The 23,935-nt window shown below is 36.8% G+C and overlaps 1 protein-coding gene across 1 annotated transcript in view; it reads left to right on the top strand.

Moving 5' to 3' along the window:
* Vps13a (vacuolar protein sorting 13 homolog A) overlaps positions 1-23,935 on the top strand; it is a 210,438-nt gene that overhangs the window by 58,662 nt on the left and 127,841 nt on the right. The window contains exons 20-24 of the mRNA XM_032891688.1: positions 9,174-9,310; positions 12,507-12,639; positions 13,755-13,872; positions 15,777-15,915; positions 22,503-22,581. Of these exons, the coding sequence (XP_032747579.1) occupies positions 9,174-9,310; positions 12,507-12,639; positions 13,755-13,872; positions 15,777-15,915; positions 22,503-22,581 (606 nt within the window). The remainder of the gene's footprint in view (positions 1-9,173; positions 9,311-12,506; positions 12,640-13,754; positions 13,873-15,776; positions 15,916-22,502; positions 22,582-23,935) is intronic.

Raw genomic sequence — 23,935 nt, 5'->3', positions numbered from 1 at the left:
AGAGGTCTAGTTGGCACCTTGTTTCCCCACATTATTTTGTGACTCTGTTTAGATTTCTTTCGTATATGTTTACATTTAAAGAACATTGTACTGCAAAGGACTTCTATATAACCTCTCAGATGGCACTGAGTGTTAGCTGTCCCACCCACATTCCCTTTTTCTCTCAAAACCCCACTTCATTTCATCTTCCCATTCCAGTCTACTCAGTTTCTCTCTAACTATGCATCCTGTTTGTACCTTGTTTGAGAGAGCCTTCCCTTCTCCCTAGATCCTTGTTCTGTACCTAACTCTAGTTATTCAGATAATAGTACACATTTTGGGTAATTAAAAGCTAGCATCTACAGAAAAGAGAATACATATCATATTTGACTTTGGGATCTGGGTTACCTCAGGATGATTTCTTTTCTAGCTCCATTTACTTGCATTTTTTAAAATTTCAGGCTTTTTTGTTTTTGTTTTGCTTTTATAATAGCCAAATAACATTCCTTTTATCTGCTGATGTACGTCTAGACTGTTTCCAATTTCTTGCTGTTATGAATAGAGCAGCTGTGAACATGTTTGTTCAAATGATTCTGTAGTAAGATATAAAGACTGTGGTTGGCTCAGAGAATGACACTATATGGAGGTGTGGCCTTGTTGGTGGAAGTGTGTCACTGTAGGTGTGGGCTTTAAGACCTCATCCTAGCTGCCTGGAAGCCATTCTTCTCCTAGCAGCTTTCAGATGAAGATGTAAAATTCTCAGCTCCACCTACACTATGTCTGCCTGGATACTGCCATGTTCCTGCCTTGATGATAGTAGGCTGTACCTCTGAACCTGAAAGCCAGCCCCAATTAAATGTTGTCCTTATAAGAGTTGCCTTGGTCATGGTTTCTGTTCATAGCAGTAAACTCTAATTAAGGCTGAGTTGGGTATATGCTTTGTAGGTGGATCTATTCTCAGCTTGCTGAGAACCCACCACACTGGTTTCCATGTGACTGTCTAAGTTTGTACTTCCTCCAGGAATGGATGAGTGTTTCCCTTCCTCCACATCCTTGCCACCTTGAGCTGTCAGTTGTTTATCAGTTTTGGCCATTTTAATTTATGTAAGATGAAATCTCAAAGTAGTTTTCATTGGCATTTTTAATGTCTAAGAATATTGAACATTTAAGTGTGCTCAGTAATTTGTGTTACATTTTTGAGAACTTTTGGTTTAATTTGTAATGCTTTTTCTGTATCAAATGAGATGACTTTAGTTTTTGTAAGTCATTCTGTTTATGTGGTAGATTACATTTATTGATTTACATATGTTGAACCAACCTTGCATCTCTGGGTTGGAGCCTTTTGATCATGGTGATGATCTTTTTTATGTGTTTTTGGATTTGATTTACAAGTATTTTAGTGAGAAAATTTGCACCTACATTCAAAAGGAAATTCATAATCTTCTTTCTTTGGGCCTTCAGGGTAATTGTTGGCGAATAAAAGAATTAGGCACTGTTTCTTCTGTTTCTCTTTTACATAATTTGAAGAATATTGCAAATTCTTTTAATATAAAAGAATTCTTAAAATATTGCAGATTTTTTAAAAAAAAATCTGGTAGAATCCTATGCTGCATTCATCTGGTCCTTCTCCCCACCCCCACCTTTTTCGGTTAGGAGGCTTCTAATTACTGTTTCTGTATCGCTGAGGGTTATAAGTCTGATTAATTTGACTATATCTGATCTTGAAAAAATTTGGTAGTCACATATATATGGAGAAGTTTATCCATTTATTTTTAAGTATTCCAATTTGGAGGGGTACATATTTTTAAAGTGTGTCCTGATGATTCTCTGGGTTTTCTTTGTTGAGATGTCCCCCTTTTCATTTCTAGTTTTGATAATTTGAAGATTCTCTTTCATCCTTTAGCTAATTTGACTAAGGGTTTATCAGTACTCATTTTCTCAAAAAACGGTTTTATTGATTCGTCTATTAATTTGTGTTTCTATTTTTATGAATTTCAGTCCTGAGCTTGATTATTTCTTGCTGTATGTTTCTTTAGGATGTTAGTTCTTTTTGTTCTAGAGCTTTCAGGTATGCTGGTAAATACTAGTATAAGATGTCTCCAGTTTTTTTATATAGATACTTAATACTGTGAACTTGCCACATAGAACCACCTTCATTGTATCTCATAGATTTAGGTATGTTCTTTTAATTTTATACAATTTAAGCAATTTTTAATTTGTCTTGACCCATTTTCCATTCAGTAGTGAATTGTTCAGTTTCCATGAATTTGTAAGTTTTCTGTTGTTGCTATCTAGCTTTAGTGGTCAGTTTTCTTGTATCTGTTGAGATTTGCTTAGTGTCCAAGTATCTGGTCAATTTTGACAAAATTCTGTGATCTGCTGAGAAGAAGTTAGATTCTCTTTTGGATGTGTGAAATGTTGTGTTATATTATTTAACTTCAGCATTTCTGTTTAGATTTTGTCTGGATGGTCTGACTTTTGGTTAGCGTCAAGTATTGATGTCATTCACTCTCAGTGTGTGGGATCAATTTTTGACTTTAGCTCTAGTGTTTCTTTTATGAACTTGAACACCTTTGTGTTTGGTGCATAAATATTTAGAATTGCAATATCCTATTGGTGGATTCTTTCTTTGGTCCTTTTGTATCTCTTGATGAATTAACTCTTAAAGTCTATTTTGTTAGGTATTTAAAAATGTCTACATGTGCTTACTTCTTTGGTTCATTCACTTGAACCATCTTCTTTCATCCTCTTACCATGAAGTAACACCTATCCTTGATGTTAAGATGTGTTTCTTGGATTCAGTAGAAAGATGGATTGTGTTTTCTCTCCCAGTTTGTTAGTCTGTATCTTTTTACTGGTGAACTGAACCATTGATGTTGAGAGTTATCAATGAACAGTGTCCGTTGGTTTACATTATTTTGTTTTGGTGGTGTGGATTTTCTTTTCTTTTCTCCCCCCCCCCCATCTTTATTAAATTAGGTATTTCTTATTTACATTTCAAATGCTATTCCCTTTCCCAGTTTCCAGGCCAACATGCCCCTAGCCCCTCCCCCTCCCCTTCTCTATGGGTGTTCTCCTCCCCATCCTCCACCCATTACTGCCCTCCCCTCAACAATCCCATTCACTGGGGGTCCAGCCTTGGCAGGACCAAGGGCTTCCCTTTCCACTGGTGCCTCTACTAGGCTATTCATTGCTACCTATGAATTTGGAGCCCAGGGTCAGTCCATGTATAGTCTTTGGTAGTGGCTTAGTCCCTGGAAACTCTGCTTGGTTGGCATTGTCCATATGGGGTCTGAAGCCCCTTCAGCTCTTTCAGTCCTTTCTCTGATTTCTACAGCGTTCTCAGTTCAGTGGTTTGTTGCTGGCATTCACCTATGTATTTACCATATTCTGGCTGTGTCTCTCAGGAGAGATCTACATCCAGTTCCTGTCAGCCTGCACTTCTTAGTTTCATCCATCTTATCTAGTTTGGTGGCTGTATATGTATGGGCCACATGTGGGGCAGGCTCTGAATGGTGTTCCTTCTGCCTCTGTTCTAAACTTTGCCTCCCTATCCCTTCCAATGGATATTCTTGTTCTCCTTTTAAAGAAGAAGTGAAGCATCTGTATTTTGGTCATCCTTCTTGAGTTTCATGGGTCTGTGCATCTTGGGTAATTCGAGCATTTGGACTATCCACTTATCAATGAGTGCATACCATGTGTGTTTTTCTGTGATTGGGTTACCTCACTCAGGATGATATTTTCTAGTTCCATCCATTTGCTCATGAAGTTAGACTGCAGGGAGAAAAATAACCCTATTAAAAATGGGGTTCAGAGCTAAACAAAGAATTTACAGCTGAGGAATATCGAATGGCTGGGAAGCACCTAAAGAAATATTCAACATCTTTAGTCATAAGGGAAATGCAAATCAAAACAACCCTGAGATTCCACCTCACACCAGTCAGAATGGCTAAGATCAAAAACTCCTGCGATAGCAGATGCTGGCTGGGAGGATGTGGAGAAAGAGGAACACTCCTCCATTGTTGGTGGGATTGCAGACTGGTACAGCCACTCTGGAAAGCAGTTGGAGGTTCCTCAGAAAATTGGATATTGAACTACCTGAGGACCCAGCTATACCTCTCCTGGGCATATACCCAAAAGATGCCCCAACATATAACAAAGACATGTGCTCCACTATGTTCATAGCAGCCTTATGTATAATAGTCGGAAGCTGGAAAGAACCCAGATGTCCTTCAACAGAGGAATGGATACAGAAATTGTGGTACATCTACACAATGGAATATTACTCAGCTATCAAAAACAATGACTTCATGAAATTTTCTTCTCTTTTCATTTTCTGGTCTGAGATCATTATTGTTTTCTTGGTGGAGGGTAATATCCTCCTCTGGTTGAAGTTTGAATTCTAGTGCCTTCTTTAGAGCTTGGTTTGAATAAAGGTACTGCTTTTTTTTATCATGGAATATTTTTCTTTCTGCATTTGCTGTGACTGAATTTTTGCTGGATACAGTGGTCTGGGCACTTTGTGTAGCTTTACTTTGTCTTATTCTAATGGGTCTGCCTTCATATTTTAGTTGGTCTTTTTCCCTTGAAGTTTTAATATTCTATCTTTGTTCCTTATGTTAAATGTTTTGATTATTGCATGTTCTGGAGAATTACTTTTGGTCATGTCTGTCTGGTGTTCTATACGCTTCTTGCATTTTGATTAGCACTTCCTTTTTTAGATTAGGAAAATTTTCTATGTTTTGTTAAAAGCTAGGTTTCTTCTCTTTCCTTTATTCTTATTATTTGTACATTTGGTCTTTCATAGTGCTCTGGATTTTTGTTCCTGGAATTTTTTAGATTAAAAAAATTTTTTTGACCAATGTATCCATTTTTTTTTTTAACCTTGTCTTCTACCTGACTTCCATGTCCTGTGCTCTGTTGTTGATGCTTGCCTCTAAGGTTTTTTTTGTTTGACCTCCTAAATGTTTCATCTCAGTCTGGGTTTTTATTAGTAATTCTATTTATACCACCATGTCTTGAATTTGATTTTGCTATTTCATTCCACAGTTTGTGCTTGCATAGACTTTGTTAAGGGATTTATCCATATCCTCTTTAACATCCTCAAACATATCTATGGTTGTTATTTTCAATTCTGTGTCTTATTCTTCAGTTACACTCCGTTTCTCAGGGTCTGCAGTGGTAGGGTTACTAGATTCTGATGGAGACATGTCTTGGCCATTGCTGTGGTTTGTACAACTGTCTTGGGAATCTGGGGTTGTGATGGCATAGGTGATTATTGGTGTCGACATCTGCTTTTGTCTTCATTGGGTAGGTGTTCCATTCCTTGCTCTCTGCTGCCCTCTCTGGATCCTACGAATGTATGATGGTTGTGTGTTGCCTGGTAGAGGTGAGAGAGGATGCTTCCTCAGGTTGATGGGTGGCAGACAGGAATAGAGGTCAGCTAGTAGAAAAGCCTGAGGGAGCCTCAGGAAAGAACTAGGGGAAGTTGTTCATACCTTGAGCTAGGGTTCCCAGGGAACTGGAAGCGTGGTGGGAAGAGGGGATTCGGTAAATAGGTTGCATTAAGGCACAGATTATCTGTTGAGACAGGGATGAAGGCGCTAGGTGGACCCTGGGTTTGAACCAAGAGGTAGAGTCTCCAGAGAATGGAGGAGGGTACTTGTAAGAAGGTTGATAATTGGCTGAGAGTGAGAGTAGTGTGACAGGAAGGATAGTGTAATTCTCTTATGTGAGTCTGCCAGATGTGGCCACTGTGAATGTCTGGCTGAGACCATTTCTGAGTATGGGTGGCTGACACAGAGTGGAGAGGAAGAGAGGAAAGCTGGATCCACAGCAAGGCTTAGAGGAGTCCCCAGGGAATGGGAGGGAGTGGAAAGGCCTGTGTAAGCGATCTGCTGTGGACTGACAAGGAGCCTGGAGAAATTTTAGCTGAGGACAGGAAAGAAAGTGGATGTCACCTGCCAGATTCCATGTTAGGTATGGCTGATGTAATCCTTAGTTTTGATCAACTTTATAATTCTATACTTAAGACTCCATTCAGTAAACAGAAACTAAACAGTAATTGGAAAAAATTCTATTTGTATAATGAATTATTAAATAGAATGAGAGATTGACTCATTCATCCAAAAAATAACTTTGAAAGTCGCAGGAAGAGTACTTAGAAAGAATGTTACTACTGAGATTTTGTTCACTAGGATAGTCCATCCTCTAAAAGACTGACTCCAGTTCTTATTGGAGAAGGCCGCAGATGTTACTTACGAAATGACTTTGTGGTTTTACATTGGCAAAATTTTTAGAAAATCTGTCCTCATGTATAGGAGAGGTGTTTTTGGGACAATGTCTCATTAAGAGTATTTTATCCAAAATGACCTGAGGAGGTTCAGAAGATGGGTAATGGACCTAGGGTGCTCTGGTCCTCCTGCCATGCCTGGCCTAAAAGCCTCACTGTTGCTGAGAGAATACACTGACCCAGGAAGTGATAACCTTCCTCAATGGAGTGGAGTCTTTGTTCTCTCTTCAGTGCTACAGAGAAAAAATTAACATCCTCAGATTCACCTCCAAAAAGCAAGCAAGTGGGTGAATTTGAAGCCTAGCTCAGATAGAAATCTTTGACACACCCATTGAGACTGTGGGTTAGCCTGGTTTACTGCCAGAAGCAGGACTAGAGAATATCATCCTGAAGTGACATGAAGACCTTGTAGAGTTTGGTCAGGTCCACCAGCTAAAGGATCTGTGAGGTAATGGTCAACCTGGGAATATTCTAAGCTGGAAAATGATTGGGGGAAATGTGACTGTTTTGAGTCAGTTCTTCTATTTCCCAAATTTATTGGATGATTGTCAGAATTTATTGATCTATCAGTCTGCATTTAACCCTGGCCTTAGTTCACCATCTGTCACCATTTTAAGAACTTGTTATTCCAGTCTGCTTTATATATATTATTGGAAATGCTAAGACACTTTTGTTCCTTCTCTATTAAGCACCTAGAAAAAAAGAAATCTTTAGAATTTCTTTAAAATGACAGTTTTTATATTTCTTTATATTTTCAGGAAAAACTTCCCCCAATATAGACTACTTATTCTATACATATACAAGTATATATTTTATATACAAGCATTTATTTTGAAGTATTTATCATCATCATCATCATCATCATCATCATCATCATCATCATCTTGAGACAAAGTCATACCTTGTAGCATAGGCTAACCTAAAAGTATCTTTTATTCTCAGTCAGTCTCCCAAATTCTGGGGTTATAGAGATTCACCATCACATCTAGAAAATTACCAACTTAATTCTTTTTCTTTCACATACATATTAAACTAATCATTATTATATTTGATACTGGGTATTTGTTTTTAAAGTTTTACTTTTCTCTGTTATTGTATATATAACATATTTATTAAAGGTCCTGACTCAATTCAAACATTCTTAATAAGTATTTTGTCTTAAAAGTTAAATATTCTGCGATTCCTTCATTTATGCATTTTCTACTTTAAACCTTCCTAATGATAAATTAACTTGGTGTTACAAAACATTAAATTATTTCTTTGGAAGATTTGCTGAATAACAGGTCTTACATGCTAAATAAACATTCTTTTCAGTATTTTACTTTTATTGCAGTTGAGGTTGTAATGAAATTCTGGTTGTGCTGACTAATTTTGTGTTAACTTGACACTTACTAGAGACATATCTAGCAAAAAGGAATCTTGATTGGGGAAAATGTGTCCATAAGATTGGCCTAGAGCCAAGTCTATGGGGTATTTTCTGGGTTGATGATATGTGTGGGAAGGCCCAGCTCATTGTGGATGGTGCCACCCCTGGGCAGGTGGTCCTGAGTGTTAAAGACAACTGAGCTAGCCATGAGGAGCAAGGCAGTAATTATATATCCTCCATGACCTTTGCTTTGGTGTCTACCCTCACTTTTTTTCATGATATACTTTGATATGAAATAAATTCTTTCCTCAAGTTGCCTTTGATCTCTGTGTTTTACTATAGCAACTTAGAAAAAAATTAGATTAATTTAGTATGCTAATTTCTTATGTAGGAATGAATTAATTTGTCAGAAGATGATGGCCTAAGTGGATGAAGTATCTCAGTATTTTCTTTATTTTATCTAATTAACTCTCTGGTTTTAAAACTTTTTTTTTTTTGTGGATGTAGATGTGGATCAATTGATAAAACACTTGCTTCACACTCACGAGGACTTGTGTTGGTATCTCTAGATCCCAAGGGAAAAAGGTATCTAGCTCACAAAGACAGCACTCATAGAAAAAGCCAGCTGTGGTCATGGACCCCTGTAGTCACAGCAATAGTGAGATGAAGTGGGGAAGAAAGATGTCCCCCTGGAAATTAGAATAGCATACTGGGTCTTGTTAGAGACCCTGTCTCAAAAGTGGAAGTTGTCTGAGGACTAGCAGCAGAAATTGTCCTCTAATCTGTTCGGTACACATGCTATGTGTGTCCCCATCCTTGTGGCTCAGAGGTTCAGAGCACTGGATAATCTAGAGGACTTGAATTCTGGCCCCAGAACTACTTTCAACTCTAGTTATAGGATATCCATCCAACGGTCTCTCTCTCTCTCTTTCTCTCTCTCTCTCTTTCTCTCTCTCTCTCTCTCTCTCTCTCTCTCTCTCTCTTTCTCTCTCTCTCTCTTTTTGCCTCCATGGGGATCTGGAGGCATAGATTCACACAGACATATAAACATAAGTAAAAATAAAATATGTTTTAAAACCCTCCCTCAGGCTCCATTTATTATTTGGGGCTGGTGCTTCAATTATGTTTTTTATTTAATTAGTTGTGTGTGTGTTGACCAGCAAAAGATGTAAATTTACACTCTTCTTTACTCTAGGGTATGTTTTGTTCATTTGTATTTTTTATTTTTGAAGAGTAAACCACTTAAATATCACTTTGAAATTTATCAGTACAATTCTCACTGTATAGCCTTGGATAGTTGAGAATTTAACTTGGATAGTTGTAGATTAGCCTGGCCACAAACTCACAGAGATCAGCTTTCCTCAGTCTCCCCAACCTAAAGGTATGTGCCGCTGCCACATGTGGCTTTTTCTAGGGCACTTTGAAATCAGTACTCGCTTTGTGTATTTTTAAATTGCATTATCAATTCATGTTTGTTGAATTTTTATAAAGGAAGTTGTGAAAAGTATTCATTGCAAAGATTTAATCCTTTTACAGGTTTGCTGTATATTATTGAAACACAGAAAGTTCTTGATCTCAGAATTAATGTAAAGGCTTCATATGTCATTGTCCCACAATATGGAAATTTTAGCCCTACATCAAATCTACTTCTCTTGGATCTTGGTCATTTAAAGGTATATACTAATAAATATTTAATTGATGATATGCCATGTATGATGTTCTTTTGTTTAAAATGTACTTTGATTTTATTTATTAAGATTAACTTATTTTTGTGTGTGAGTGTTTTTCTGCATGTATGTAGGAATACCACATGCATGTATGTTGGAATACCACATGCATGCACTGCCCAGGGAGGTCAGAAGAGCGTCCCAGAGCTCCGGTGCTAGAGCTGCAGGCTGTTTGGAGCCTGCAGTGTGTGTTGGAAACTGAACCCAGGTTCTCTGCAAGAACCCCAAGTGCTCTTAACTCCTGAGCCACCTCTCCAGCCCCAGAATGTACATGTCTTAGATAGTTTGATTAGACTTATTGATGGTTAAATATAGAGCAGAGAAATAATCCTTATGGTTGGTGAATAAATTTCACTTCATCACATAGCTCATGTCATTTCTATATTTTCAAAATCAAACATTTTTGAGACATGCAAGCCAGTGATAAGTGTAAGAATTATATTTATAGATTTGAAAGTAATTCTTAATGTTTTTTTTTACTCTTTAATTTAAATCTTAAATGATTAAAAATGGGGGCAGTTCTGGAAGTAATTATTTTTCTGAAATTTTTACATATATACACATGACATTTTAATTGTTTATATAAAGTATTAACATTTTAATAATCTAAATAATTATAAGTTAAAAGATTCTTAATTTGCATCATTTTCTTTTTGTTTATATGAACATTTTCTTCCCAAAAGTTAAGTAGAAACATTTTTTTATATTTCTGCATCTGAATTGTTCAGTATAATACCCATTAGCATCATATAATTATTAAACTTAAAAAAGTTTATTAAAAATAAAAAATTCAACTTCTGTTGAGTGCTTACTATTCAGAGCTGGTGAGTGGCTACTGTGCTGAACAGTCCAGATGCAGAGTATTTCGATCATTCCCGTTCTGCAGCCTGTGGGAGAATACCTGCAGAAGTCTTCAGAAGGCAAGGCTGACTTCAGGCTGCCTAAGAAGTTTGTTCTTTCCCTGTTACTTTGTACATGGTAGTTAAGTAGACCAGGGGATATATATTTATATTATAAATATAAGAAGATATGCATAGCTAATTATTCATACTTGATTTTGATTATGAAATTATTTCAAGGGCATCTTAAGAATTTAAGGGTTATGAGTAATTTTGTGTTATTAGCTAATTTTTTTGCCACTTTTAAAAAAATTTATTTAGTCTTACACTCCAGGTTTTATTCCCCTCCTGGTTCATCTACATCCCATATCTCCCCCACCTAAGGATGTCCCCACCTCACCAGACCTCTAAACTTCCTGGGGCCTCCAGTCCCTTGAGGGTTAGGTACATCTTCTCTGACTGAACCAAGACCGGAGAGTTCTTTGCTGTAGATGTGTTGGGGGCCTCATCTCAGCTGGTGTATGGTGCCTGGTTGGTGATTCAGTGTCTGAGAGATTTGGGGGGGGGTGTCCAGGTTAATTGAGACTGCTGGTCCTCCTACAGAGTCGCCCTCCTCAGCTTCCTCCAGCTTTTCCCTAATTCAACTAGAGGTGTCAGCAGCTTCTGTTCATTGATTGGGTGCAAAAAATTACATCTGACTCTTTCAGTTGCTTGTTCGGTCTTTTGGAGGGCAGTCATATTAGGTCCCTTTTTGTGAATGTCCCATAGCTTCAGTAATGGTGTCAGGTCTTGGGTTCTCCCCCTTGAGCTGGATCCCCTTTTGGGCCTGTTGCTGGACCTTCTTTTCCTCAGGCTCTTCTTCATTTCCATCCCTGCATTTCTTTCAGACAGGAAGAATTATGGGTCAGAGTTTTGACTGGAATAGCAACCCCATCCCTTACTTGATGCCCTGTCGTTCAGCTGGAGGTGGGTTCAATAAGTTCCCTCTCTCCACTGTAGGGCATTTCATCTAGAGTCCTCCACTTTGAGTCCTGAGAGTCTCTCACTTCCCAGGTCTCTGGTATATTCTAGAGGGTCCTCTCAACCTCCTTCCTCCCAAGGTCGCCTGTTTCCATTCTTTCTGCTGGCCCTCAGGGCTTCAGTCCTTTTCCCCCACCCAATACCAGATCATGTTCCCCTCTCCCCATTCCCTTTTGTCCCTCCCTCTCTCCCCACTTGTGATTGCTTTCTTCTCCCTCCCAAGTGGGACTGAGGTGTTCTCACTTGGGCCCTTCAGCCTGTTGACCTTTTTGAGTTCTGTGGACTGTATCTTGGATATTCTGTACTTTTTTTTTTTTTTTGGTCAATATCAACTTATTATTGAGAACATACCATGCATGTCCTTTTTGAGTCTGAGTTACCTCACTCAGGATGATATTTTCTAGTTTCATCTATTTGCCTGCAAAGCTTAGGATGTCCTCATTCTTAGTAGCTGAATAGTATTCCACTGTGTAAATGAATTAAATTTTCTGTGTCCATTCTTCTGTCGTGGGATATCTGGGTTATTTCCAGAGTCTGGCTATCACTAATAAGGCCTCTATGAACATAGTGGAACTAATTTGCTTTACCTCTTACCTAAAATTCATTACCTTTCAGAATAGTCTTTTTTTAATTTTTTAAAAAATTGTTTTTAATTTATTTTTAAGTTTATGGATATTTTCCCTACATTGTATGTCTGTCTGTGCACTATGTAAGTGCCTGATACTTGTGCTGGCCAGAAGAGGGCTTTGGGAGGGGTTGTGAGCTGTCACATGGGTACTAGGAATCAAACTCATGTCCTGTAGAAGAGCAGTTAGTGTATTAACCACTTAGTTGCCTGTCCATCCCTGATCTTTTTATTTTTATGTGTTTGTTTTTATGACAGGGTTTCACTGTGTAGTCCTGGTATTCTGGGACTTACAGTATAGACCAGGGTGGCCTTGAACTCACTGCCTGCCTCTACCCTCCTTAGTGAAGGTTTAAAGGCATATACAACTATGCCTGGTGAGATAATTTTTGACAGTATACTTCTCATGAGCGTAGGTAATAGAGTAAAAATGTATATTATGTATATGCATATGTACATGTATATATGTAGATAAAGATACATATACAATGTGAATGTGTGTTATACCTATTTTTATTGCACATCTCATGGACAGTGATTTTTTTAATAAGTGTATCTCTCTGTGAATTTATCCTGTCCTATTAACTTTTTATATATCTAAACAGTAATTTAATTTCAAAGTACTTTACATAGTCTAACTATGAAAATTGACTTTAAGGTGACAAGTAAACGTCGATCAGAATTACCAGATGTGAAACCTAGTGGGGCCAGCCTTGAAGATATAATGCATAGGGCATATGACTCTTTTGATATTCAGCTTTCAAGCATACAGTTGCTTTATAGCAGAGTGGGTAAGTGCAAGAGATGCTCATGGTTGGTTTATACCAGTGATTAGTTGGGTTTTTTGAGATACTCTGAAATGTAAGTCTCTGTAAGTCATTGGAACTTACTTGTATTTGAGTTAAAATCGCCATTTAACATTGCCTAATGAATGAACATATAATTGATAGTGAAAGTGTAAAACCCTAAACACAGATCCAATATTTCAGAATAGTTATTTGCTAATATAGATGTATTATATGTATATTTGGTTGGCTGTGTAAATCTAGCTGAGTGATGTTTTATTTGTAAGTCCATTACAGTGATTTTATTTAAATAAGAAAAGAAAGATTGACTACTAGCTAAAAAATGATTAGTAACGTTTTCCTGGTCCCCTAATCCATTTAGTTAAAATTTTATCTCTTATTTGGGAACTGGATCTTGCCCTTTTTAGCCTACACTACTGGTTAGTGAGCTCCAAAAATCTGTCCATTGCCACCTTCTTCATGCTGGGATTTCAAGAGTGCACCACCATCCTATCTTTTTTTAAGTGGGTACAGGGGACTGAACTCAAGTGCTCATCCTTGATGGGCAAGTACTTTACAAAACGAGTCATCCCGGCAGCCCAGCTACATTTACATCTAAAGCTGTGAATTAAGTATTAGCTCACTGGCATGTGACTGTTAACAGTACAGTGAATGTTTCAAGTCATATGTTTTGTAGTTCTCAGTGTGAATTTCAGGTTTAGTCTTAGCATTTTAACTATAGGAAAATTGTGAGTCTGTTTTTTAAAACGTAATGGCTATAAATCCCTGTGAGAAAGTGTAAACATTGCTTAGAGAAGTGCTAATTAACAATCTTAAATCAGTGGGAACATTTATTAGTATTTATCAAACACACATTATCCTGACCATTTTATTACCTTACAGGGGCATTATTTTGGTGGTAATATCTGGCTAGCATAGTGATTATTAACGGATATACAGTAGGTTTAACTAAAACTATGCTGCTTCTTACAGTGTGAAGCAAAATAGGAAAAACAAGTGGAAATGTAAAGACTTACTGATTTGTATGTCATTTAGACAGTTGTAGGTTATGTATGTTATAAAAATATGCTAATAATAACCATGAACTGTTTCTCTGTTAGGTGATAATTGGAAAGAAGCACGAAAGCTCAATGTATCCACGCAGCATATTTTGATACCTATGCACGTCAATATAGAACTCTCTAAAGCCATGGTGTTCATGGATATCAAGATGCCCAAGTATGTGTTCTGTTATCCATTTCATATACTTGTAGATTTTCTCAGTAAATCTGTAAAGAAAGAAATGCTTTATTTAATTGACTTTCCTACATGGTATGCATATTACACCATCTGCCATTGACACTATTTTCAATGTATATAGCTCAGTGATAGTAAGTTCACATTGTTATGGAGCCATCACCATCATCCATCTCAAGGATTTTATTTAGGGTTTTCCAGGTAATGTCCATAGTCCTTACCTAGTAACATTGCATTCTCCTCTGCCTTTTGCCCCTAGCTTCCAAACCCTCTTTACATTTTATCTTTATAATTTTATGGTTTTAGGGACTGGGTAGCAGTGAAATCATATAATGTTTATCCTTCCTTATTTATATTATCACTTTACAACGTATTCACTGTTCATCTATGAAATGTATGAAGATTAATACTTTGCAGTCCTCTTGGATACAAAATTTTTATTGATCCATGCCTGGTTCTATCAATTCTTAAAAGTAGGGTGTTAAAATTTACTATTATTGCTAAGAGTCTCTTTCTTCTTAGTGCTTTCAGTATTTCATTCAATTTTAAACCATAGTGTATAGGATTAATTACATATATTTAGGTTATTAGAAATAAAGGTATGGTTTTTTGAATGAATTCCGGTACATTTTTAGAGACCAATGTTTGACAACCAAAATGTATAATTAAAAAAAATCAATTTTAGGGAAAAGGTGGGAGTAAAAGCAATGAGTTAAAACAGTCTGTATGAAGGCCATACTTATACTTATAAAAATTTTTTACACGTGTGTACATGCATATTTGTTCATGTGTGCATGCACATATGTGTGGATGCCAGAGGTTGGCATCAATCTCCTGTCACTCTTGACCTTGTTTTTCGGTGCTGACTGTAAAGCACATTGACTGTCTAGACAGTCTGGAAGTACAGAGATGCGGCTATGTCCTTCCCTCCCATTCACGTGTCAAGACTACACATGGTACCACTATGTCCTTCTTTTAGTTGGTGTTGGGATATCTCACATCATAGACTCAGGTTGGCTGGCAGGCACTCTTCCAATGGAACCATTTTCGCAACCTCTCTTCATTTAAAAAATATTTATTTCTCGTGTCTGGAGTGGTGCGAGTGCTTGCCTGTGCAGGTACCACAGTGGGCATGTGAAAGTCAAAGGCCAGCCTGATGGAGTCTTTTCTCACCTTCCATGTGTGGGTTCTGGGGAATCAAACTCCGGTCACTGGGCAAGTGCCCCTTAAGGTTAAGTGCCTTTACCCCCTGAGATCTCTCTGGGGGCCCCAGCTCCTCTTTACTTGATTATTTTATCCATAAGCAAAGGAGATGGCAAGAGAGTTAAAAATAAAACAACTTAGATTTAGTTTTGAATTATGTCTCAGATGTAAAGTCTCTTGCTGTTTGAACTTGCTTAAGGGTTCTTGAAGGAACCATGTACATATGGGAACTTAGGCGTAGAGTGAGAAATGGGTTGTGCTCCTCGCAGATACAAGTACGCATTGATAGCCTACATAAGCTGTAAGGACAGTCACATGAATAACTGGTAATTAATGTCTGTATTTGGAAATACTAGAGAGACAATAAATAAAATAATATTAAAAAATAACCCTCTGAAGAGTATTAAAGCTGATTCATCTAGGGTTTTTAAGGTAAGAGGTAAATTGTAGTGAGTTGTAGTTTTAAAATTGTGTTTTTAAATATTTGCTGAATTTAAGAGCTTCACTCTGCTCCTCTTTGTTTTTCTGCCTTGTTTCAGGAATGGGGTAGGTGCTAAGCATTTAATTCAGGAATTCCTGCTTGCCCAGCACTGACTCATCTCCTCAGTCCCACTCTTTATTAATTAGTGTACTTAAACCAGAATGAGAGTTACTCTATAGTAATTCCTGTCTCTAAACAATAGATTCAAGATTTTTGGGAAGTTACCTCTTGTTTCATTGCGAATCTCGGATAAAAAACTGCAAGGCATTATGGAATTGTTGGAAAGCATTCCAAAACCTGAACCTGTAACTGATGTATCTGCCCCTGCCAGGTCATTCCAGGTATTGTCTCTTTCAGAATTAATGAAAGATTACATTGAAAAATAGATTTCAAAGTAGTAGTTGAAATAACCACAGGTGAAATTATTTATAGTTATTTAAATTTTCAGCAGAATTGTGTCTTTTAATGTCTTAGATTATATATGTACATTAGATTATAGATTTATTACATAAATTGCTAACAGTGAAGTGGAGGAAAAATGTATAATTTTAAATTTTGGTGTGAATTTTCCAACTTTTCCCTTGATGATTAATTTATTAACAGTGAAGGAGTATCTTCTACTCTAACTAGTCTTGAGTGTTAGCCATTCTTAGTATTTTACTCTAGGAACATGTTGCCTTCTGCATTTGTATGCCTTTTAAAGAACATGTTTGCCTTAAACTAATAACTGCTTGAATTTTACTTATTTTAAACGGTTATTATTATGTGCATTATGTTTTTTTAATTATGGAAATGTATTAGTCTTATGTAATTTTAAAATTTGATTTTTAGTGCATAATTTCATTTAGTTTTACTATGCATGAAGGTTTAATTTGTACGTAGTCAAGTTATTTTCTCACACCTTTGTCTTCATGACTGTATAGTATGTGTTTTTCTCTTTTCAAAATACTTTAAGAAAATATCTAAGCTTATTTTTCTTTAATTTCCACCCCCTTGGATTATTCAAAAATCATTAAATTTTCTTCTACTCAAACAATTTACAGTTTGAAAATAGCAGCAACACTGGTCTGGGAAACCCTGTTTGCCACTCCATTTGGCAGTGAACTACTGACATTCCGTCCTGTTAGCCCTGATCACTTAAGTGTTTTACAGTATCATTTCTACTGTGCTATTGAACTTCCTGTTTTATTAACTTTGTTGAAGAACATGTGTTCTGAGTTTTGAGCAACTAGGTTTTATTATTTTCTTGTTAGATGAAACTTTTAAATTGTTATTTCTGAGAGCTTCGTCTTACAGTAAAGTTGGGAGAGTTTTTCCTGTGTCTTCTAAAAATTTAGTAGTCTCAGAGTTGCTTTTAATTTAAGTTGATCTGAATTTTATGCCAATATTCTTAATTTGATCTTTACATACTCAATCTATTTTTACATTTGTCTTTTTTTTTTTTTTTTTGGATATTTTCTTTATTTGCATTTCAAATGTTATCCCCTTTCCCTGGTTTCCCTTCCAGCAACTCCCTATCCAGCCCTCCCTCCCCTTGCTGATTCTAGAGTGCTCACCCATCCACCCACCCCTGCTGCCTCCCTACTCTGGCATTCCCCTACACTGGGGCATATGTCAGTTTCATTTTTTTTTAAAAAAGACTTTTGTATTTATTTTATTTACATTTCAAATGTTATTCCCTCCAGAATCTCCAGACTGATTCCAAGAGTGGTTGAACCAGCTTGTAATCCCACCAACGGTGGAGGAGTGTTGCTCTTTCCTACCCAGTATCTGCTGTTACCTGAAATTTTGCCTTGGCCATTCTGACTGGTGTAAGGGGATATCTCAGGGTTGTTTTGATTTGCATTTCCCAGATGACTAAGCCTATTGAACATTTCTTTAGGTGCTTCTCAGCCATTCAAATTACTCAGCTGAGCATTCTTTGTTTAGCTCTGTACCCCATTACTCCACTCTCTGGCATCTTAACTTCTTGAGTTCTTTGTATATTTTGGATATTAGCCCTCTGTCTGTTGTAGGATTGGTAAATATCTTTACCCAATCTGTTGGCTGCTGTTTTGTCCTAATGACAGTGTCCTTTGCCTTACAGAAGCTTTGCAGTTTTATGAGGTCCCATTTGTCAATTCTTGATCTTAGAGCATAAGCCATTGATGTTCTGTACAGGAAATCTTCCCAAGTGCCCATGTGTTCGAGGCTCTTCCCCACTTTTTCTTCTATTAGTTTCAGTGTATCTGGTTTGATGTGGAGGTCCTTGAGCTTTGTACAGGGTGATAAGAATGGATCAATTCTGCATTCTTCAACATGCTGACCTCCAGTTGAACCAGCACCATTTGTTGAAAATGCTGCCTTTTTTCTACTGGATGGTTTTAGCTCCTTTGTCAAAGATCAAGTGACCATAGGTAGATGGACTCATTTCTGGGTCTTCAATTCTATTCCATTGATCTACCTGCCTGTCTCTGTACTAATACCATACAGTTTTTATCACTATTGCTCTATAATACAGTTTGAGGTCAGGGATGGTGATTCCTTCAGAAGTTCTTTTATCATTGAGGATAGTTTTAGCTATCCTGGGTTTTTTGTTATTCCAGATGAATTTTCAAATTGTTCTGTCTAACTCTATGAAGAATTGGATTAGAATTTTAATGGGGATTGCATTGAATCTGTAGATCACTTTTGGTAAAATGTCCATTTTTTACTATATTAATCCTGACAATCCGTGAGCATGGGAGGTCTTTCCATCCTCTGAGATCTTCTTCAATTTCCTTCTTCAGAGACTTGAAGTTTTTGTCATACAGATCTTTCACTTGACTGTCTGTCTTTCTGTCTTTCTGCCTGCCTGCCTGCCTGCCTGCCTTCCTTCCTTCCTTCCTTCCTTCCTTCCTTCCTTCCTTCCTTCCTTCCTTCCTTCCCTTCCTTCTTTCTTTCTTTCTTTCTTTCTTTCTTTCTTTCTTTCTTTCTTTCTTTCTTACTTACTTACTTACTTACTTTCTTTCTAGGAGTACACCAGGGTTGAGGATTTAGCTCAGTGGTAGAGTGCTTGCCTAACAAGCGCAAAGCTGTGGGTTTGGTCCTCAGCTATGGAAAAATAAAAGAAAATACAAAATAACGAGTACACCATGGCCGTCTTCAGACACACCAGAAGAGGGCATCGGATCCCATTACAAATGGTTGTCAGCTACCATGTGGTTGCTGGGATTTGAGCTCCGGACCTCTGGAAGAGCAGTCAGTACTCTTAACTACTGAGCCATCTCTACAGCCCCCAGTTTCATATTTGAAAACTATATATTTTCTTTTATGTTAAATATGTACACATGTCTTTGTTCTGTTTTTTTTTCAGTGATTACTGTGTCTACCATTTCCATTTATATCTTTCTTTTTTCCAGTAGCATTGAGTCATAATTACATAACAGTTTCATAGTAAGTACTTTAAATAGGTTGGGTAAGATTTTTGAGTTTTTTTGTTTTGTTTTCAAATAGCTTTTATGATTTTACTTTTATAACAGCTTGTCAATTTCTATCTAAATATTAGTAAGATAGTAGTAAATTACCTGCTCAATAATATGATGGAAAATTGAAATCTTAGCACTGTTGTATCTTGTTTTATTTAGTTGTAACTAAACATACATTTACTACATATATTTTGTTAGGTTTGTATATATTCTTTAAGCCTTAATTGTGTCCCCTCTAAATTTATGTATGGAACCTTAACCCCTATGTCTATACCTTGGATTATGAGTGTTTTGGAAGTAGGGTCTGAAATACAGTGATTAAGTTTAAAGACTTTAGGATAGACCCTAATTTGGGACTGGTTGGTAACTAGTATAAGGGGATTTGGGAATTACAAGATACACCAGAGGTACATGTACACATAGCCATGTCCAAGTGACAATGCAGCAAGGAGGCTGTCTGCAAGCTGAAGGTAGTAAATGCTGCAAAAAAGTCATTTTAGAATATCTTACTCTTGACCTTCCTTCTGGCTTCTAGAATAGTGAGAAAATACATTTTGTGGTTTAAATCTGAAACTTCTTTAGTGCCATATGCCTGCTCAAAAGGTTTATGGTTTCAAGAAGAGGAAAGTGACTAAAAAGAGGGTGAGCTGTTTAGGGGAGAGTAGTAGGGACTGAGAAACATGTATATGATATATGTTCTATGAAAATATGATATTTTCCATTTTCTATAATGTATATGGTGAATGTACCCCATAAAATGTAAAAATATTTACTGGCTTATGCATTGTCAGTTACTAAGAAATTCAGATACTGTATATTTAGATCAGTGTGAATTTGCCTTATCTCAAGTACTTGTGACTAGAAGTGCTTTGAACTTCAGTTTATTGTATTTTTCATTTTGGAATATTACATAAATCTAATGAGATATTTTAGATTTAGGCCCCATTGTCAAAACACAGAACTCAAGTATGCTTTACATCCGTATTTTCCATGCCTGGATGTAATTTTATGCAATGTCTGAGTGTGGCTGAATTTTGACTGTGATATATTGCATGAGACAGATGCAGAATGTCCCACAAGTGGGCTGTTTTTGTCTTCAGAAACTAGTGGATTCTGAAGCATTTTACATTGCAGATTGAAAGTTCTCAGCATATATGTTGTAGTCATTGAGGCATTGTGTTTGTTCATGATAGATATTGGATTCTACTTTCTGTATGTACTGTCTTATACAGTCATGTTAGTCTCATAAGGTTAGTTGGGAAAGGTTTTTTTTTTTTTTAATCCCTGCAACTCAGTAGTATTAAACTAGACCAATTGTAACCATATCATGTCCTCAAAGTATTCAAATAAGTGATACTCATGCTTCTCACTTTCAGTACAATCTTGGAAGTTATTATGAAGTTTTATGAAGAAGACATGTCCAAAGCTGATAAGCTGAAAGCTAGCCCTGTTGTGCCAGTCAGCTACATTGTGAAGTCAAAGGACTCTCCTGAGGGACAGGAGATGGGAAAGCAAAGCAATCTTGTCTTAGGGTTATAATCGCTGTGATGAATCACCATTACCAAAAGCAACTTGGAGAGGAAAGGGGTCATTAGTTTATATTTTCACATCACAGTCCATCAATGAAGGAAGTCAGGGAAGGTATATAGGGGCAGGAGCTAATGTAGAGTCCATGGAGGAATGTTGCTTCCTGACTTGCCTACCCAGCCTTCCTATAACACCTAGGACCCCACCCTGGCTGGGTCACTGATTGAGAAAATGCCCTCAATCAGTAAGCCTTCTGTTGTGACAAAACCTTTCCTGGGGAGATTCAATAAACGTATCTCACTCACCTGAGATAGTGAGCCCACAGCAGACCAAAGAATGGATACCATTAAAGCCCAATTCACCAAGTAGAGTTCACGCATGTGGCGAACCATGAGTTTTATTGGTAATTATTTTCAGGATTGTGAGGAGTTATTTACAGGAGCAGAGATTACTCAAAGACAGCTGTACCACCAAAGTCAACACCTTCAGGGGTGGCAGCTCATAAAGCTGGAATTCTGGAGCACACTAAAGCCTATAGGCAGCTAACAGGTTGGAGAATGTTCTTTCTAGGTGCCTCAGTTGGACTTAACCTCTTCTATGCATCTCAGATATTCCCTACTTTTTTTCAGGCAGCTGTTCTGGTCTCAGTCTTTGCAGCTCATCCTCTATGGGAGGAGTGTTTGCAGCTGGCTTTATTCAGCCAGAGAAGGGTTCTTCAGCTTTTATTGCTTACTGTGGCTGGGAGGAACACAGTGATTCTGGTCAGATTCAGCAACTTCCTGAAGCTATTTTGAGTTTCTGCTTTCCTACTTAAGGAGCTTTCTTTAGGATGGAATGTACTAACTGTTACATACCTTCCTACAGCAAGATTGTATGGAGGCATTTTGAAATTAGAATGCCATAGAAAAGTTTATGTAGGAATAATTTACTTTTCTGACATTTAAAAAGGATTGTATTGTTTAGAAAGTCTTTTTATAGGAGGTTAAGTTTAAACAGCCAAATAAAAGCAATATTATGGTTGATGATGTTAGGGAATGTGATCAACAAAGAATATGTAAGATTCTTCTAGGTCAGGTATATTAATGTTTTGTTTCAAGTACTGGTGTGTTTGTTTCAAGATTCAGTTGTGTTATTTTGATTTACTTTTCTCAGACATAGTGTCTCACAGTGCACCGTTTTGGCTGTCCTGGAACCTCTAGAGATCTGTCTGCCTAGCCTTTCAAGTCAGTTTTGTTTAAACTTTATTGTATGTTTTTTTTATTAGTTAATTTCCATAAAACAGTATATTTGCCAAAGTATCATTAAAAATTGAAATAATTTACACTCCTTGATTTTAGAGGCTGTAATATCAGGCTTTAAGCTGTTTCTCAATGATGTCCTGGAGCTAGTTTCTGAACCTAATAAATTGCCAAGTTAAAACAGATCTCAGAATCTTTACAGATCCCTAAGGAATTTACTGTATTATATTACATGTAATACTCCATGTTTATACTTACCATCAAACTTATAAAAGTACTTTAAAAATAACTTATATAGCCATTTTCATACAAGTAGATACTATACTTTGAGCATGTTACCTCTGTAAAACAACTTCTTCCTCTTTTTAGACTGGGCCAAAGATGATATAGATTTGTTCTCATTCTGTCTCGTCTCCAAGTTTTAGGATTAATGCCATGATCTCCAATGACTACCTTTGTGTGGTGTGGGGTCAGGGGATATGTGGTTCTGGAGGAAAGTCACATCTAGATTTTTTTCAGCAAGTACTCTGTACCAACTAAGCTACAACCCCAACCACTTAAAAGCACTTGAACTTTCATATTTTGCTATTAATTTTCTTGCTTTGGACCTGTTATCTTCTAACGTTGTTTGAATTGAGTAGCTTTTTTTGAAGATTATCATATAAATTTGAATAAAAGGTCTGTGTTCTAATTGACAGTGAGTTACTTCTATTTCAGATTCAAGCATCTACTATGCCAGTGTCACACATTTCTCAGAAGTTAATCCCTTTATTGGAGCAGTCTGCTACTGAAGATGGTAAAGTGAAAGCTGCCTAATAGAATCTTTTCTATTACTGTGCCTAATCGAAGTAGTTTACATTTTGAGGGATGTTTTCTTCAAATGATTTTGTATAGGGGTAGAAACGTCTTCATTTCTCTATAAAGAATAATAAGAGAAAAATCAATAAAGGTATTAAAATTTATGTCGTGTACATGGGAGACAATCAGAAATGAGTCACTCAAAAGAGTGATTAAAAATTGGGCTTCTAGGCTGAGGGAGGCAAATTGTAGAAAGGTGACTTGGAAAAGAATGGCAGATGGAGGTGAGGGTTATGCAGAGTAAAGTCAGCAGGCTTATCAGAAGCTTCAGGGGAAGGCAGCACATTGGCATTGATGAAGAAGTAAAAAAAGGACACAAAGTTGGTGGATGGGTGGGTCTAGGAAGAATTTGGGGTGGGACAGCAAATCTGATCAAAATATGTTGTCTGAAAACCTCAATATTTTTAAAGAAATAAAAATATTATGTTTTAAAATATTAAATATTTTAAAAAGAATGGCTTTATCATAGAGGGGCTTACCTAAAGTCTTGAAAATGTAGTAGCAGTGCAAAGGTAATTTCCTATGTGTGTTTTAGAATCCATGGGAAAAGAAGCTGATGCTTCTCTGTACTGTTGTAAACCAACCATCACAATAGCATCCTTATGCAAGACGGCGGGCACCATTGGGAATACAGAAAATGCCAGGTGGCAGCAGTGTTCCTAAGTTGCTGAGACATTCTTGCTCAAATTCTTTAAATAATATAAGTATTCTTTAAAGTTACATTTGTAGCAGAATCACTTGGACAAAAATAAATTCTGATTTTAGTCCAAGAATCTGTAACAGAAGTCATTATTGAGTTTAGAATTGAAAAAAGAAGAAAGTTTGTAGATGCCTAATTTAAAATGTATTATTTGAAGAAATTTGAGATAGTAAGCCTCTTATTTCTTTTCTTTTTTTAAGGGAAGAAAATAAAATTTAACATCTGCATTTGCATACAAAACTTATTTTTAATTTTTAAAAATATGTCACTATCAAGTATCTTTTTTTCATGGCATCTTGGGAAAAATATATTTCTACATTTTCAAGATTTTAGAGAAGTCTACCAGGGAAAATGTTGTGTTCTCCAGAGAAAATGTGTATGTGGTGAGCAAAGAGAGGTTAAGTCTGAGGTTATGTGATCTAACGGGTTTAGTTAATTAGGGATGTACTTCACTTTAGTGTGTTTGTGTTTTACTAATTTCTTTTTCGATATTTTTTCTTTGATGGAACATTTCTTCCATCTTTATGGTGTTTTCATCATATCCATCCACTACTACTCATTCCATCTCCCCCTAACGCTTAGCGTTCTGTCT

The sequence above is a fragment of the Rattus rattus genome, chromosome 2 (assembly GCF_011064425.1).
Source record: "Rattus rattus isolate New Zealand chromosome 2, Rrattus_CSIRO_v1, whole genome shotgun sequence".
NCBI classification, from domain to species: Eukaryota; Metazoa; Chordata; class Mammalia; order Rodentia; family Muridae; genus Rattus; species Rattus rattus.
The sequence above is the reverse complement of the archived record's forward strand: the minus strand, read 5'-3'. Positions and strand labels throughout refer to the sequence as shown.